Raw genomic sequence first — 17,698 nt, forward strand, 5'->3', positions numbered from 1 at the left:
AATGCTGACAGAGTACCGCCCTACTGCAAGCGTCACTTGGCAAAGTGACAGTACTCGGCAAATACAGCACTGGGGATTTTGATGGTTTATATATTTGATATTAGTGTTGGCGAGCAGGTGGTGTGCTTAGTTCTCCAGAGCCTTAGCCAGATCAGCCAGGGCCTCCAGCTTCTTGTACTTGGAGTCAGCGACGGCGGCCTCCGAGCCCACCGAGCTGAAATCAGACGACCACTGGACAAAGGTCGAGTCATCGGCCGACACGCGGAACACACGGATGGTGTGCTGGGCAGAGAGCACGGGGACAGCGGGCTCCGAGTCGACAATCTCGTAGGTCAGGGTGTTGTGCAGCTCGGAGAACTCAACCAGACGGTAGTCCTGGACGGTGCCGTCGGTGAAGGTCACCTTGCGGGTGCTGCCGACCTCGGTAGCAGAGGCGGTCTGCTCGACGGTCTTGACCAGCGACCAGAACTTGAAATCCTGGGCACGCAGAGCGGACCACACCTTCTGGACGGGAGCGTTGATGACACGGGACTCGGTGTTCTGGGACGACATGGCGACAAAAGAAAAAGTACGGTGGAAAAGGTTTTGGTTATCGGAGACGATGGAGAGGGGAAAAAGATGTTTGTTTGCGCCGATTTTTTTTGGCTGAAGTTCAATACGAAAAGCTGAAAATTTTTGTTAAGGAAAACAAGGGTTGGGGGAGGCAGTCTTGGAGAAAAATTTTCCTTTGCTCTCAACGCATCGTCGACTATGCTAACGTCTGCCTCAATATGCAAGAAATTCGTTTGGGCCGAGTGGGTGAATAGGGATTGTGTATTGTGAACACGGCGCTTTGATGGCATCAGGAAAGTCTCATTTTGCAGCTCGCTAAAAAGGACTTTCAATATCCAAATGCTTAGTCACAAAGTCTGCATTGGTAATCTCTAGTCTTACATGCCATTTAATAAAGCTGTATGTGGGAAACGGTCAGCAGCGGGCTGCTATAAATGCGCCTGGCCTTGGTTCTCGACACCAGCTCTGGTTTTGCACATTTTCCCGACATTTTCCTGACGTCTGCTTTCATTGTCATGCATTTTTCACTCATACTTGCTACAGCTGCATTTGCATACCTCCATTTCACATACGGTGCCGCTGTCCCTGCTCGCCCCATCCGTATGACACCGCTGGGCGGGGAAACTATAGGCACCGCCAATCCAGCGGCCATGCAGAAGCTCACAAGTGCCAGATTCATTGCTGGCCTGTTCTGGGTGACCACATCCGGAGTAGCATACCGCCGGTGTGCGGCAACAATCATCACAGACAGCGTGCTGGTGACCAGTGCAGTTTGTGTCGATAGTGCAGATGTTGCAGCCAGGCACGGTGCTGGCAGTTGGCTGGTCACTGCAGGCAGCATTGACCGATACATGCAGAACATTAGCGGCAATCTGACGGGCAATCGGCTTAGCCATATCGATATCAACGATGATACAAATATGGCAGTCATCAAGCTGCAGATGCCGCTAGCAGTCGATGGCAATAACATCAAGACCATCTCCGTGTCATCCAAAGTGCCAATCCCAGATGGTACCTCGTTGACGCTTTTCAACACCACCGACACGACTGACGGACCAATGCTGATTGTTACGCAAGGCAGAGACGATGCGTGCAGGCTAGCCGTTGCTGACTACGCAAGCCGGCACCTGATGTGCACACAGCCTGTCCAAAACCAGTACGTGTACGCCGATGCTCTGGGCGGTGACCCCATCATCGGCTATGCCTTGAGCAACGCAAAAGGCGAGCCGCCAAAGGTGACGCTGGCCGGGGTCTCTGGGATGTACTACACCAGCAAGCAGGCAACGCTCTCGGGCGCGGAGAACGACAAGGCTGCGTTCCGCTTTCATAGCATCATCGGATACCATATTGACCACATCGTGCGGGTCGCCGGCGTGGATGCGCGCTCCATCGTCAATGATAGCGAACTAGTCTTACTATGACAAAAATACTTGCATTTTTTGTTTAGAACTCTGTCTTGTGTGCCTGCATGTACTGCTCGATCGAATTCCACAGACCGACTACGGTCGCACGGTCCGTATGGCGCTTGGACCGCTCAATGTTGAGCATGTTGATGCCCCATGTACGCGTCGAGTCCTTTGGCCGCTCGTCCTGGTACTTTGGATAGAACCCAAGGCAGTTCTTGAAGACCTCTTCTGGCGACTTCCACGTCCAATTCTTGAACTGCCAGGCAGCGCCCTGGGTGAATACGCAGACGATCGCTGCCCAGTCATTGTCGGTAAAGTCCTGCACCGAATCAATTACCCTGAAGCGCATCTGTGAGCCATCAGCCAAAGTGTGCTCGATGTGCACTTCGCGCGGCTTGGGCCCGCCCTTCTCCATGACTTCGCGGCTTTCGACAAACTTGTGATCCTGCAGCAGATCCTTGATGTTGTACATGTTGAACATGGCTGTGGTGGCTGCGGGAACGACAATGATCGGGTCACGGCGCTTGCGACTGGCGCCGTGCTTGCGCGTTCCAGCGCTGTGCGATTTGCTGCCGGCACCGTTGACGCCCAGCTGCTTCGACGGAAACACCTCCTTGATCAGGTCTGGCACGCGCGCAAAGCTCTTGTTGCTGCTTAGCGCCGACGACGTGGTGACGATAAGCCGCTCGCGCCTTATAATATCCCTCGCTAGATCGTTAGCTGCCGTACCACTGCCTGTATCGTCGCCGCCCGCAGCAGTCTTGGGCCGTTTGCGCCTGCCATCGCCAGTGCTGGAGTCCTCTACTGCGTGCTTGCTGCTTGTATGTGCTGTGCTCTCCGCAGCCTGTGCCGTCTCCGATGTCTTTCCGGTCAAGTAGTTTAGCAGATTGATACGGTCGCTAAATGACACTGTCTGCAGGCCCACCGAGTTCGCTGTTTTCATGTACTCATAAAAGCTCTGCTCGCGGTGGTCCAGAAAGTGCAGGAGCGCCGAGAGAGTGTATTGATCTGATTCGTTGTTGCCGCGGGCGTAGCTGGTCGGCGTGTCGCGTGGAAATGACGCGTCTTCGCCAAACCTGACGGTCTCGGCTTGTAGCAGCTCTTTGGTTGGATTGCCATCTTTGTCGAGGAATTCAACGCTCTTGTGCTGAATTGTGTAGTCGCGCAGCAGTTTGAGCGGGTCGGCGGTGGCGGCAGCTGACATAATTGAACACGCGAAAATATAGACTAGAGGGTATGGTGACGAGGAACGAAAAAAAAAGGTGTGTATTGCATTTGCGTGGAATTGAATGGCCTATTCTATGGAGATGGAATCACTGGATTGGCTCAACAGATCAACTCTGCTGCTGAGGATGGAAAAAAATTAACACAGATCGGTGCGGCCAGAAAAAATGGCAGCGAGAAAAAAAAAAGTTTGAGCCCTGGCCTGGCTGCATGCGCTTTTATTTCATTTTACACTACTTTCTAAAGTCAACCAAAAAAATACTGCAATTGCCTCAACTGAACAATGGCAGTTATCAAAGACCAACCCGCGCGCGGCGTGAACATGGTCGAGCATGGGATCGAGAAGCTGACCATTGCTGCACACGGCGCAACTGCTGATGGCGATGATACAGCGATGGACACAGACGAGCACCCCAGCGAGGCTGCAGACGCCAGAAAGCCCACCATTGACTCGTGCATTCAAGTAGTGGACGTTGATCCGCTCAGCGCCGACCTGCCCAAGGCCATCCGGCACCTTTGTGCGCTAGTAGACAGCCAGGGGGCACCGGAGCTGGGCCAAACGCTACTGCAAAAGCTGCGCACATGGGCGAATGCCCCGAGCAAGGACTCGGTGCCACAGATATTGAATGTGATCTCTGCGCTGCTACTGGTGGAGGGGGCATCGATGGACAGCGTGCGTCTAGGTGAGGGTGTCGAGTGGACAGACGGACAGTTCACGATCCTGGTGGCAATGGTGTTTAGGCCAATTCTGGTCGACCTGGTAGCGCGGTGGACGCTGGCAGAGGCACCGGTGTCGGTGTTCCACCAGATCTCGACGCACATGGATAAGCAGCAAGCACAGGTCTGCGTTGCATATGCTGCTGGCATTCTTCTGGCAACCGCTCCGCAAGTAAAGAGGTAAGTGGCGATTTTCGGCGACATGTGTCGCAAAGCGGACATGCAACTAAAAACTTTTGCCGGTTAACGTAGTTTGGTGATGGCGTACTTTCAGAATTCCACAGCAGCCAGCATACTTGATCACGGCGCAGCTTCACAGAATACCAGCACGATCCAGCAGAGCCTGGTGGTGGTGTTCCGGCTGCTCCGCCGGCTGCCTGAGGTGATTAGCGGCATTGATTTGTGGGACTGGGCCACGCCACTTACAGCGCTGATGGCGCCCGAATACCCGCAGATGATCCGCCTCTTGGCGTGCGAGTGCCTATGCCTTGTCAGCGCGTACTCTGACCATGGTCGTGCCGAGCTGCTCGGAAAGCTCAATTTAGACAGCGAGTTTGTTGCGCAGATACTGACACATCTGGTTTACGGCGAGAATCAGTTTGACAGAAAGGCAGCTAACGATATGGTGGCTCACAACAAGGAGAACCTGGATCTGGGGCTTTGGCAGCCAATTCCCAGTACCGAGCACCCGTGGATCGACGATTCAGCGCTCAGTTCGTGTGTGGCCAACGTGGGCGGGGTGTTCCTGCACTCGCAAAAGTCAGCTAGACTCTCTGCCGACCTGGTTCTGACGCCCACGGTCACGCAAAACATCCACGGAATGGCCCTGGCGACCTCGCGTGGCGAGCCAGTTCTGCTGCAGGGCCCGATCGGCAGCGGCAAAACGTCCCTGGTCGAATGGGTAGCCAAGCGCACCGGCAACGAGCTAGTGACGATCCACCTGAGCAGCAACATGGACGCCAAGGTCCTGCTAGGAAACTACGTGACGACGCAGAAGGCTGGCGATTTCGAGTGGCGGTCGGGACTTTTGACGACGGCGGTCAGCGAGGGCAAGTGGATCTTGATTGAGGACATTGATCTGGCTCCGTCCGATGTGATCCAGACGCTGGTGCCGCTGCTTGAATCGCGCACGCTGTTTGTTGCGAACCGTGGCGAGAGCATTCCAGCGCATATCCAGTTCCGGCTGTTTGCGACTCTTTCGACGCATGGGCGTGCGTCGCAGCGCGCTGGCATGGACGGTCTGCTTGGCAGCAGCATCTGGACGCGCCTGGAGATCAGCTCGTTGGAGTCCGAGATGCCGCAGATTATTGAGGGTGTGTTCCCGAATCTGGCTCAGCATGCCGGGCTCCTTGCGCAGTCGTTCAACCAGGTGGCCGAAATTATCTCGGGCCAAGGGAGCGTGTCATCGGCAAGCCGGTCGGCAATGGCACTGAGCATGAGCGATCTGATCAAGTGGTGCACGCGGCTGAGCAAGTTCTTTGACAGCGACAAGTTCTTGCTGTTCCACGAGGCCGTCGATACGTTTACGATGAAGGAGAGTGACTACGACAAATGGCGGGTGCTGGTGCACCGCATTGGGTCTGTGTTTGGCATTTCGAAGCAGCGTGTTGATCTGTATATCGACCAGCACAACCCGGGTGTCACTGCTACGGGCAAGACGCTGAAGGTCGGCAGGGCAACCTTGGAGATCGACACGTCGGCGTCCATGGACCGCATGCCGTTTGCCGATACGCACCATTCGCGCTGCTTGATCGAACGCATCGCCACCTGCGTGCAGTTGGCTGAGCCCGCATTGCTGTCTGGTGAAACCGGCACAGGCAAGACCACTGTGGTGCAGCACCTGGCCACCCTGGCGGGCCGCTCCCTAGCTGTATTCAACCTGTCGCAGCAGAGCGACTCATCCGACCTGCTTGGCGGATTCCGTCCCGTCGACATCTCGTTGCTGGCGCTGCGTTTGCGCGAGTCATTCGACAGTCTGTTTGGTCGCACAGTGTCTGTGCGCAAGAACGCCGCATTCCTGGACAAGCTGCGCATGGCGCATGGTAAGAAGGAGTGGAAGCGGCTGGTGACCATGTACAAGTCGGCGATCAAGATGGCTCGCCAGGTCATTGCAAAGGCGAGGGAGGCGGGGAGCGGCGATGACGACTCGGCGCCCAAGAAGCGCCAGAAGCTGTCGGCTGACAATGTGCGGCAGCTGGACCAGGAGTGGACCGAATTTGAGACCAGCGTCGAGGACTTCAACGGCCTCAAGAGCGCCCGCATGGTGTTCAGCTTTGTCGAAGGCGCGCTGGTCAAGGCCGCACGCACAGGCGGCTGGATCCTGCTCGATGAGATCAATCTTGCCACTGCCGAGACGCTGGCGTGCCTGGGCGGTCTTTTGCAGAAGGAAAAGTACCTGCTGCTGGCTGAGACCGGCACCCGCATTCCGTGCCACCCTGGGTTCCGCCTGTTTGCCTGCATGAACCCGTCCAACGACGTCGGTAAGCGTGATCTGCCGCCGGGCTTGCGCAGCAGCTTCACCGAGTTCTTTGTGCATCCGCCAGACAACAACAACGACGACCTGATGTCGATTATCCGCACGCACCTGCCGAACAACGTGCCCCCGATGGTCTGCCACCGCGTGATCGACTTTTACCGGTCTGCAAAGAAACTCGCCGCAGAGCACAAGCTCGTCGACGGAGCAAACCAGAAGCCGCACTACAGCCTGCGTACGCTGACTCGTAGTCTGACGTATGCACGCCAAAATGCGCTGGCGTACTCGCTGAAGCGGGCGCTCTTCGATGGTCTGTTCATGACGTTTGTGACGCAGCTCGAGAACACTACGCAGGCGCTGCTGACGGCCGAGCTGTTCAAAGTATTTTCGGGCGACAACATGAAGCAGCTACTGAACCAGGTGCCGCAGGCCCGGTCTTCGGATGCTGTGCTGGTGCAGAGCTTCTGGCTGCCGACTCTGGATTCCGACAAGTGCGAGGAGGACACGTCGTATGTATTGACATCGTCGGTGGTCACCAAGATCAAGTCGTTGGCGCGTGCAGTCATGTGTGGCCGCTACCCAGTGCTGATCCAGGGCCCGACCTCGGCCGGAAAGACCAGTATGGTGCAGTATCTGGCCCGAAAGACCGGGCACAAGTTTGTGCGCATCAACAACCACGAGCACACGGACCTGCAGGAGTATCTGGGCTCGTACACATCTGTCGACGGCAAGCTTGTGTTCGAGGAAGGGCTGCTTGTCAAGGCGCTGCGTCACGGGCACTGGCTGGTACTGGACGAGCTCAACCTGGCGCCATCTGATGTTCTGGAGGCTCTGAACCGTCTGCTCGACGATAACCGCGAGCTGGTGATCCCCGAGACCCAGGAGGTCGTGCGTCCGCACCCGCACTTTATGCTGTTTGCGACGCAGAACCCGGCAGGCCTATACGGCGGTCGCAAGGCGTTGTCTAGGGCGTTCCGTAACCGCTTCGTGGAACTGCACTTTGACGACATCCCCGAAAAGGAGCTGCAGCAGATCATCGTTGATTCGTGCAAGGTGCCACCCACGCACGCCAAGCTGCTGGTTGACGTGTATCGTAATCTGACGCAGGTGCGTGCCCAGACCCGTATCTTCGAAGCCAGCCACGGGTTCATCACCCTGCGCGACCTGTTCCGCTGGGCCAACCGCCACGCTACCACCAAGCAAGAGCTGGCCGAGCATGGGTACATGCTGATTGCCGAGCGTGTGCGCAATGACGAGGAAAAGTCTGTGGTCAGGCGTGCGATCGAGAAGGCGTTCTATTCGAAGCTGTCCGACGAGCCATCGCATGCCAATGTGCATCGTGGCATTGATGTCGAGGGGCTTTACTCGGAAAAGCGGCTGAGGGAAATGCCCGAGTTCCAGATGTACGAGAAAGTGAAGGGCATGTCGACGATCGCGTGGACTAAGGCTATGCGCCGGCTGTTCATCCTGACGGCGCTCTGTCTGCGGTTCCACGAGCCTGTGCTGCTTGTGGGCGAGACCGGGTGCGGCAAAACCACCGTGTGCCAGATGCTGGCCGAGGCCAAATCGCAGCTCCTGCACATTGTCAACTGCCACCAGAACACCGAGTCGTCGGATATCCTCGGTGGCCAGCGGCCCGTGCGCAACCGCAACGCACTGATCACGTCTGCCCACGAAATCCTAGCCCAGGTGCTTGGCCAGGAAGCCCTAGCTAACCGCAAGATCGATACGCCCGAGCTTTTGAAGGAGTTCATCGAGCAGTGGCAGGCCAATGCTCCGGAGGCCCAGCAGATCATCGAGGCTCAGGGCGGCAGACTAGAGGAGGCATATGAGCTGATGACGCGGTCCCAGGACTTGTTTGCGTGGCACGACGGCCCGCTGGTCCAGGCGATGAAGCAGGGCGACATGTTCCTGATGGACGAGCTTAATCTGGCTGACGACTCGGTGCTCGAGCGCCTGAACAGCGTTCTGGAGCCCTCACGCACGCTGGTTCTGGCCGAGCAGATCGGCGCGGCGGCCCTGGTAGGCGCCGATGGGTTCGAGTTTGTCGCAACCATGAATCCGGGCGGCGACTACGGTAAGCGTGAGCTCAGCCCGGCACTCCGCAACCGCTTCACCGAGCTCTGGGCCCCAACCACCACCGATTCTGACGACCTGGCGATGATCCTCGACAAGCGTTTGGCGGGAGTGCCTGACGCCGCAGCCTGCACCCGGGTCATCCTGGAGTTTGTAAAATACCTGGACAGCGAGCTCAGGGTCCTGCAGCACCCGCTCAGTCTGCGCGACTACTTGTTCTGGGCAGAGTTCATCTCCAAGACCCACAGTCTGATGGACTCGCGCAGCAGCGTTGTCCACGGCGCCTGCCTGGTGCTCCTAGACAGTGTTGGCACCCAGGGGTCAATCTTCAACACTACCACGCGCTCGCCAGCGGCAATCAAGGCCGAGTGCGTCGACAGGCTCCGTGAGATGGTCGAGTGGGGTGCGGCCAGCGGCGGGTATGAGCTTGGCGTGGTGCCGGCCCGCACGCTGATTGCAGACCACGGGTTAGACCTGATGTCGATGGTCACGCACACGACCTCCCCGCATCCATCGGTCGGTGTCGCGCCGTTCCTTGTCGCTGAGGGCTCGCTAGAGTCCTCGTCGGGCGGATTTGCACTGCACGCGCCGACCACGTTCGACAATCTTGTCAAGATACTGCGCGCCATGCAAGTCGGCAAGCCCCTATTGCTCGAGGGCAGCCCAGGAGTCGGCAAAACCACGCTGGTTAGCACGCTGGCCAAGCTTGCTGGCCACCGCCTTGTGCGTATCAATCTGTCAGACCAGACAGACCTGATAGATCTGTTTGGCACCGACCTTCCGGTTGACGACGGATTCGCGTGGTGTGATGCGCCGTTCCTGCAGGCGCTGAAGCAGGGCGACTGGGTGCTGCTCGACGAGATCAACCTGGCATCGCAGAGCGTCCTGGAGGGCCTGAACTCGTGTCTTGACCACCGCGGCACCGTGTATATCTCGGAGCTTGACCGCGAATTCACCCTGTCGCCTGGGTTCCGCCTGTTTGCCGCGCAGAACCCGCTTGGCCAAGGTGGCGGCCGCAAGGGGCTTCCGCGGTCATTCGTGAACCGTTTCACGCAAGTGTACATGGACGAGCTAACGCGCGACGACCTGCAGATTATCTGTGACAACATCTACAATCACCATGCGAGCATCGAGCGCGTGCTCGAGTTCAACTGGCGGATGCACTCAGCGACCATGGTTAAGCGCCTGTTTGGCTCATCGGGTTCGCCCTGGGAGTTCAACCTGCGTGATGTCAGCCGGTTCATGGAGCTAGCGCTGGCCAGATCGCCACTGGAGCAGAGCCCCAAGCCTGTCGATGAGTTCATCGAAATGCTGTATGTCCATCGTATGCGCACACACCAGGACCGCGTGCAGGTTATTGATTTGTACAACGATGTGTTTGGCGCCAAGCTGGCTCTGTCGACGCCGTCATTGCATATCACCGAGCAGATGCTGCAGGTTGGCAATGCGGTTTTGCCGCGCCGCACCGAGAACGCACGCATTACGCGTCTGCGCAGTCTGCACTCGCAGTTGCCCTATATGGAGTCGCTGATGAAGTGCATTGAGATGCGCTGGATGGCGATCATGGTTGGCCCAGCAGGCTCGGGCAAGACCTCGCTGGTGCGCTGGCTGGCCAATGCCACCGGTAACAAGCTGGTCGAGTTCTCGATGAACTCAGGCGTAGATACGAGCGAGATTCTCGGTGGATTCGAGCAAGTCGACATGCAGCGTCACCATTTGGCGCTGGTACGCAAGATCGGCAAGCTCGTGAACCTGGCCGTGTTTGCTTCCAGCTACCAGAACACCAAGCAGCTGGCGCAGCTGTGCAGTGTGTACCATGCCACCCGCCACTGCACCAGGGCCCAGGACCTGTGTGCTCTGGTCGAGCAGATCGCGGCTCTGGCCAACGTCACCGACGAGTTGTTTGTGCGGCTGCTGAGCGAAATCCAGGCCGAAATGGCGGATTTCGCAGCCCTGGAGGTTGCAGGCAAGTTCGAGTGGGTGGACGGCATCCTTGTCGATGCGCTGCTTAACGGCCACTGGCTTTTGATTGATCGGGCCAACCTCTGCAGCGCCTCTGTCCTGGACCGTCTCAATGGTTTGCTGGAGCCTAACGGTGTCCTGTACGTCAACGAGGACCCGAAGCGGCAGGACGCGATTGTGCCGCACGACAATTTCCGCATCATCATGGCGGTCGACCCACAGTACGGCGAGCTGTCGCGTGCAATGCGTAACCGTGGAATCGAAATCTGCGTTCTGCCTTCCGAATCCCCCGAGTGCCGCTCTGATGACCAGTCAATGGTCGCCGAGGCCATTGGTGTAGGCTCGAGCCTGCTTCACAGTGACGTGAGCCCGCAAGATAGCCTGACTGGCATTGTGCAGTATGCGATGCAGCTGGCGGAGCGCACGCAGCGCGGAGCAGTTGCTGTAGGCGAGGCTACCGGAGATGCAGCTCTAAGGATCTCGTTTGTGGTGGATCCCGATTGACTCGACAGTCTCGGTAGCCAAATGGCAGTCTGAGCTTATCAGGCATGGACTGAGCAGCGGAGACGCAGTGTTTGGCCAGCGCATGCTGCTGGCAGCCCTGAATACGCTGCCACCCAAGTCGCTCTCCAGATGCATCGCTAAAGGCGATTGTAGGCAATGGTCTGGTCGACGCATTGCTGGATTCGCCTATCTCTGGCGTCTACTGTCGCCGCACGCAAGGCTCTGGCAGGCGAAGCCGGCGTTGACGCACACCTGCTTGATAACAGCCCTCTGTATGACTCCGCTAAACCACAGCATGTTCCGCGTGCTGCAGCAGGACATGCAGATGGCCCTGCAGCACGCTGGCACCAGGCGCTGGTGGAGACACTGATGTTCCAGCGCGAGCGACTTGTTTATGGCAAGCAGGGCGGGCAGGCCGAGCGCGAGCTAGTTCTGCAGCGGCCCAATCTCGACATTGGCTTTATCGAGACAGTGTTTGCGCTGATCGACGGCTGCGACGAGCTGGTGGCAACGTGGGAGTCGTTCATCACCGATGCGTCTGCTGTCGAGCCGATCGCTGCTGCTAGCGACGGTGATTTGGGCAAATATGTTGCTCGTCTGCGGGACCCTGCATCTGCTCAAGCTGCGTACAGGAGAAGCTGCTAGCTGCGGAGCGCGGCATGGCCAGTGAGCTTGCAGTGGCATTTGAGTCGATGCAGAGTGTGCTTTCTCAGCTGTCCTCAATGCCAAGCCCTGCCAATGCGGTGGTCGAGCGCTTGCTCGGTATGGTCAAGGGTTTGGTGCTTGATGCGTCGTATAGTGCCAAGCTGTGGACGCTGGTCCACCCGACGACCCTTGCTGATGAGCAGTCGCGGGAGATCGAGCAGCGGCTGGTTGCAGCGGCCAAGGCTGCGGACCCAGAGCAGCGGCTCGACCATTACTGAGGCCCTGGCGATGCTCTATGCGACCACCACGCGCAAGGACCGGCATCTTGTGCTTGCTGCATTGGCCAAATTCGCTGATTCGCTGGTGGCCGGCGAATCTAAGTGCCACTGCGGCGTCTGCAGAGCCCACTACGGGTGAGCCGCCAGCCTCTGTCGCCAATCGAGATCATCACCGATGTCAGCGAGCTGACAAGCTGGCACGCAATCGCCGATCTGGCCATAGTTGCTGGCAGCCTGTCCAGTGCCATGGCAATCGAGGACTTGCTGCGTATCGTCAAGCACACGAATGTCAAGGACACGTCGTCGTGGGCTTTGCTGTTCACCAGACTCAACTGGGCACTGAATGATGCACAGCACAACATGCTGCCAGCTGTTTTCTGACATCGCCTTTGAGTGGTACCAGAGACTCAATGATCATGCGGTCGATGGGGCAATCAGCGCGTCCAATGTCTCGCGGATCAACTTGCCAGTGGCTACGTCGTTGACTCTGCAGCAGGCAGGGCAGCTTGACTGTGGTATTTCCGAGCGCGAGGCGGTGGCTAAGGAGAGCAGACAGCTATTACGCGCCTTGTCGCGGTTCCGGGCGGCTGCCAGGACGCCTGCAACGGAGCTGGACTGTGCTTCTTGCGCTAGTCATGCAAGGTCGCCAGTGTGCTGACGTCCAAAGATATCGACCAGCTCACCACGACCTCGGAGTCTATTATTGCGACTCTCCAGGCCGGCAGTGATGTCGACCAAAAGCTTGTCGGGCAATGGCACGCCGAGCTCACAGCCATTGCATCGCCTGTCGCTGATACCGTCAAGCCCGCGGCCGACGCCCTGGCTGCTGCACTGGACGGATTGCAGGCCGGAGCTTGTGTACGTGGCGTGGATCGAAATCGGTGTGTGTATGCTCATGGTGTCGCTTCCCAAGCGGCCGGTGGACCCTGCAGCGAAGGCGCAGACACGGTTCGACTGGCTCGGCGAAGACCACGCGGTGACTGAAGCTGACCTGATCGCCTACCGGCTGATCCAGCACAGTATGACCGGCGAGACCGCGACAGCAGCAACCAGGCCGATTTCCGACAAGCTGTCGAGTATCGATACTGAGCGGTCGGCGATTGAGCTTGTGTACCGACCAAAAGCCACCACGGCACCTTTTTCGGAGCTGTGGCAGGAGGCGAAGAACCTGCAGAAGAACGTGCTGGCGCGTGCCCGGGATGTTTACGAGAAGCTCCTGGATCCCAGTCTGACGGCCTCGGGACTGCAGAGTATCCAGGGCTCGGCCAAATCCCTGGATATCACCTTGGAGCAGTTCGAGAGCCGCGTGAAGCGCCGGTATTTCTCCGCGTACCGGGATGTGGCCCAGATCTGGTGCACGTACGTCCACCACATCAAGTATGGTCTATTGCAGCTTGTGGAGCTACGCAAGGCTGCCGTCAATGACCAGATGATGGAGCGCGCGGCGATGATCAACTCGCTGTACTCGCAACCGATTGCCAGCCAGCCAGCATCGCACATGTCCAACGCCAGCATGCAGTCTCTGCTGTCGCAAATCAAGACGCTGGTATATTTCACACCGGACAGCAATCCGATCAAGGTGTATGGCGAGCTGATCGTCACGCTTCTGATGCGGACGACCCTGGGCGTGCAGTTCCGCGGCCACATTGCGCCATCGGACCTAGAGGCCCTGGATATGGTGTTCCGCGACGCCTACGAGATCCATCAGCGCTCCGTTGACGAGAAGCGTAAAAGAGACATTGAGGCGTCCAAGCTGTTCAAGTCCAAGGTCACCAAGGAGCAGACAGACGAGGAGCTGATGGCTGAGATCTTCCCGGCTTCGAGGACCTGTACGATGCCGAGGATGAAGTGACCGCCAGCTACGAGGACCTGTCGGACTCTGTGGTTGGTACGATTGCGGCGTGCCACCAGTACGTGATGCTGCGGTTTGGCGTGCTGAACGGCGCCAGGGACGTGCAGCCGAGGCTCATTGAGGACGCGCAGCAAAGCACGTTCCGCCTGGCCGCCAGCCTTAACCGGATCCGCCCGGATCTCCTGGAGCTGCAGGGACCTGGCATTGATGAGTCGCTGCGTGGCGCTAACCTTTTGTCGCTGGCCGCTGTTGCCTCGGCCACCACTGCCGATGTGTCTAGTGACATGCAGACCGACGGGCTGCGGTTCGTGCAGGTGTGCAATTTCTACAAGGACGCCAAGCCCTCGGAGGCGGATTCTACTAAAGCCCCTTGTGGCTGGCATTGTCGAGCGCATGGAGCAGCTTCTGGAGGAGTGGCCAGACCACGCCGTCCTGCAGGACATCTGCAAGCTGGCCAGGCAGCTCCTCCAATTGCCTGTGACGGCGCCGCTGGCCAAGCTACTGACCGGCCTGGAGATGCTGTACCAAAAGTCGCAGGAATGGCAGGCGTACGCCAGCCGCGACGTGTCGATCGAGCAGCTGGCCGATGTGGCCAGACTGATTGTGCGCTGGCGCCAGCAGGAACTGAACGCCTGGCCGCACTTGCTGTTGTCGCAGGAGCTGGAGTTTGCGCGGCGGCCCAATGAGTGGTGGTTCAATCTGTACTCGTCGCTTCTGGGCGACACTGCGGATTTTGCCGGGCTGGTCAGCGCCATCGACCAGTTCATGCAGGGCAGTCCTGCCGGCGAGTTCCGCGGCCGTCTCAACATGCTTCATGCATTCTGCGGCCACCGCGCCGCCCTACTCTCCGCCCAAGCTTTGCAGGAGCACAAGAGCGTAATGGACCTGAAGCGCTCGGACCCCGTCTACGCCCCGCTATCCAATGCCATTGACTACTATAGCCAGTATGCTGTGGTGATTGCCGAGCATCTAGCAGCTGCGAAGAAGACTGGTCAAGAAGGACCTGACGCAGTATGTCAAGATCTCGTCGTGGAAGGATGTGAACCCGGCGGCATTGAAGGAGAGTGCATTGCGCACCCACCGTCATCTGACAAAGTGTGTCAGGCAGTGGCGCGAGGCACTGAGCCAGCCGATCTTCCAAATCATCCAGATTGCGCAATCCGCCAATATTGCCCATGCCAAGGTGCCCACCGTCCAGCTGGTGCCTTTGCCGCTGAGCGATGCGGGCATTGAGGTTGCGCCCACGAAGGCCCTGGCCACCACCGCTGTTACTGCGCTGCCGTGGAGATGCGCTGGAGGTCGACGGCCAAAAGGCACTGGAGCTTCGCGAAGCTTGCACCCGACAGTCTGGCCAAGGTTCTGGAGCTGAGCCCGGCCCACCTGCAGCAGCTGCACAGGATGATGAAAAGATCCGACATTTTCACTGGCAGTCTCGACGGCAGCTCAAGCCCCGACACGCTCGAGGAATTTGCTCTGCAGATAGTCGGCGACATTAACCACTTCCAGAACGTCGAGACGCCGAAGCATCTGACCAAGAAGCCAGTGACGGGCAAGTCCGAGGAGCCAATCCAAGAAGAAGAAGAAGCTGATTATCAAATCGAAGAAGCAGGCAGAGGAGGAGGAAGAGGAGTATATCGAGGACGATGAGGAGCGGCAGCGCAAGATCATGCAGTTCTGGGGCGAGCAGCGCAATCTGCGCCGCACCCGACTCAAGGAGATCCTCAAGGCCCTGGCGGGACTCGGCCTGAAGCGCAATTTCCGGCCGGTCGCCGATGAAGCGCAGGGCCTGTCTTCGGTCCTGAAGCAGCCACCGCTGGCCACTTCTGCGTGGTCTGAGGCCGTCCACGCCCTAGCCACATGCAACGTCAATTGCGTGCACCGCGACTCGCTGCGTGCCCAGCGGCAATGGCAAGTTGGCAAACACCGCCTTCTTCCGCCTGTCGTCGCAGCTGGCGCAAGCTGCGCACCGTCATGCATGACGAGCACAGCGATGAGATTAACGCACAGCAGGTTCTGCACATCAGCGGACTGATGGAGAGCCTGAACCAGCAGGTTGTGCGTGACCGCACGCAGGCTGCCGAACTGGTCGCATTGGCTACCGACTGGATGCATTTGGCCACCGTGTGGGCAAACGAGCCGGCGAGTGACGCAGGCTGCGTGGATGTGGACGATCTGAAATTCGCTGTTGATGAGCTGGCGTTGCTGCTGACCCAGTGCGTGGTCGGTGTGCGCAAGGTGTCGAATGCCGACGGGTGGGAGCGCGATGATGCGGATGGTTATTGGCCAGATTGCTAGCAAGTTCGACGACGCCATTACGCAGGTCACCGAGTGCTGCCGAGGCCCTAGCAGTCTCCCATGCCGCAATGGCCGCACCAAAACTTGCCTGGACTCGCGGACTCCAGTGTGACTGCTTACCTGGCTTCGTTCGAGCAGTCCATCAGTGCCACGCAGTCTGCCCGTGCTGCCATCGCATCTGTCCAGGACTGTGCTTGATTATGTGGCAGAGTCTGGCTGGGACTCCATGCCAATGCAGTCCTGGCTGGCGCCGATCGCTGCGTGTGTTTCGCGTCCTGGATAAGCTGTTTGACTCTGGCAGTCTCCCGGACCTTGACCGATTTGCCATCGGAGCTTGCCCTTGCAGACCGCACAGTGGGCCACGGCGGTCATGAATGTGTGGCAGCAGGTGCACAAGGCTGAGCAGCAGTTCCGTGCATACGGCGACGAGACCGACATGTGGGGGCTGCGGTCCAAGGAGCTTGTGCACAGAGTCGAGCTAATGCAGGAGTACGTTCCAGGCCCTGCATTTGCCCAAGATGCTCGACCTCTGCCGGTCGCTAGCCTCTCATGTCAGCACGCAGCCGTCCAGCCTGTTCATTTCAGGTGTGCTGCGTCCTTGGGTCACACAATATTCATTGCTAGGTTCAGCATGTCGTGGCATTGTACGGCGACTTCCACAAGACCCTGGTGCAGTTCGCCCTAACCGCCACCACAGTGCTGACATCGGTGATCGTGCATGGTCCTCGGCACCAACGATATCTATCGATTCGGAGGAGACCAATGAATCAATGGAGTCCGGTACCGGTATGGGCGAAGGATCAACCAGTGGCGCCCAAAATGTGTCTGATCGAGATCGAAGGTGAGGATCAAGTCGAGGGAGTCCAGGGTGAGGAGCCCGACGATACCAACGACGCTGGCCGCGACGAAGATGCAATTGAGATGGAGAACGACTTCCAGGGTCAGCTGGGCGATGCTGATCTCGAGACAGACGACGAGGACAGCGACAAGAGCGATGACGAGGATGAGGAGAACGAGATGGACGAGCAGGTAGGCGACGTCGATCCAACCGACCCGACGGCGCTTGACGACAAGCTCTGGGATGACGAAGAGGAGCAGCAGCCGGAGGAGTCCAAGGGACGATGATAGCAAGGTCGACAGCAAGGCCAAGCAGAAGAAGGAAGGAGTCGGATATTGTTGCTGGTGACGACGATGACGCTGTGTCGGATAACGACAAGGACGGCGAGCAGGCTGAGGATGGCGATGATGGGAGCGACCAGGAAATGTCCGACGGCAGCGACCAGGGCGAAGGTGATGAGTCCGATGATGACCTGGACGACCGCGTCAACAACGACACTTTGGACCGCATGGCCGACGTCGAGGACATGGGCGAGCAGCTTGAGATGCCCGATGATCTCGACATGGACGATGATGACGAGGAAGGTGACGGTGACGATGACGAGTCGGATGATGGTCTGGAGGCGGACATGAACGACGATCTGCCTGAAGACGAGCCCATCGACTTGAAGGACGACCCATCCAAAATCGACGAGGATAACGCCTGAGGACGTCCAACAAGGATGAGTCCATGGACGATGCTGTCGATGGCGCCGATGAGGTCGACCAAGACCAGGAAGCTAACCCCGACGACGAGGAGGCTGACAACGACGATGAGATCACGGCCAAGGACACCGAGGAACAAGAGGAGGCGGCTGGTGAGGAGGAAGGCGATGAG

The 17,698-nt window shown here is 58.4% G+C and overlaps 6 protein-coding genes across 6 annotated transcripts; 3 read left to right on the forward strand and 3 right to left on the reverse strand.

The window, feature by feature from the left end:
• Positions 1-126: 126 nt before the first annotated feature.
• DL89DRAFT_286201 (Bet v1-like protein) lies at positions 127-697 on the reverse strand (the record flags this gene model as incomplete). The annotated part of the gene is made up of 1 exon (XM_040889853.1): positions 127-697. Exon 1 carries the CDS (start codon positions 550-552, stop codon positions 127-129), a length of 426 nt encoding a protein of 141 aa, XP_040740455.1. The 5' UTR covers positions 553-697.
• A 154-nt stretch (positions 698-851) lies between these two features.
• On the forward strand, positions 852-1,984 carry DL89DRAFT_64082 (uncharacterized protein). The gene has a single exon (XM_040891915.1). The coding sequence runs from the start codon at positions 987-989 to the stop codon at positions 1,971-1,973; it is 987 nt and encodes a 328-aa protein (XP_040740456.1). The 5' UTR covers positions 852-986; the 3' UTR covers positions 1,974-1,984.
• Positions 1,985-3,222, reverse strand: DL89DRAFT_64081 (CDC73-domain-containing protein). Its single transcript, XM_040891914.1, has one exon. It carries the CDS (start codon positions 3,160-3,162, stop codon positions 1,996-1,998), a length of 1,167 nt encoding a protein of 388 aa, XP_040740457.1. The 5' UTR covers positions 3,163-3,222; the 3' UTR covers positions 1,985-1,995.
• Positions 3,223-3,764: 542 nt separating this feature from the next.
• Positions 3,765-10,695, forward strand: DL89DRAFT_238134 (P-loop containing nucleoside triphosphate hydrolase protein; the record flags this gene model as incomplete). Its single annotated transcript, XM_040884982.1, has 3 exons — positions 3,765-4,079; positions 4,152-8,010; positions 8,179-10,695. Coding segments are annotated over exons 1-3 (6,609 nt in total), but the record flags the coding sequence as incomplete, so codon positions are not given.
• A 3,098-nt stretch (positions 10,696-13,793) lies between these two features.
• On the forward strand, positions 13,794-15,027 carry DL89DRAFT_64100 (uncharacterized protein). Its single transcript, XM_040891916.1, has one exon. The coding sequence runs from the start codon at positions 13,897-13,899 to the stop codon at positions 14,920-14,922; it is 1,026 nt and encodes a 341-aa protein (XP_040740459.1). The 5' UTR covers positions 13,794-13,896; the 3' UTR covers positions 14,923-15,027.
• On the reverse strand, positions 15,028-16,092 carry DL89DRAFT_64101 (uncharacterized protein). The gene has a single exon (XM_040891917.1). It carries the CDS (start codon positions 16,000-16,002, stop codon positions 15,133-15,135), a length of 870 nt encoding a protein of 289 aa, XP_040740460.1. The 5' UTR covers positions 16,003-16,092; the 3' UTR covers positions 15,028-15,132.
• Positions 16,093-17,698: the final 1,606 nt, after the last annotated feature.

Source organism: Linderina pennispora, assembly GCF_002104995.1.
Source record: "Linderina pennispora strain ATCC 12442 chromosome Unknown DL89scaffold_15, whole genome shotgun sequence".
Classification (NCBI taxonomy): Eukaryota; Fungi; Kickxellomycota; class Kickxellomycetes; order Kickxellales; family Kickxellaceae; genus Linderina; species Linderina pennispora.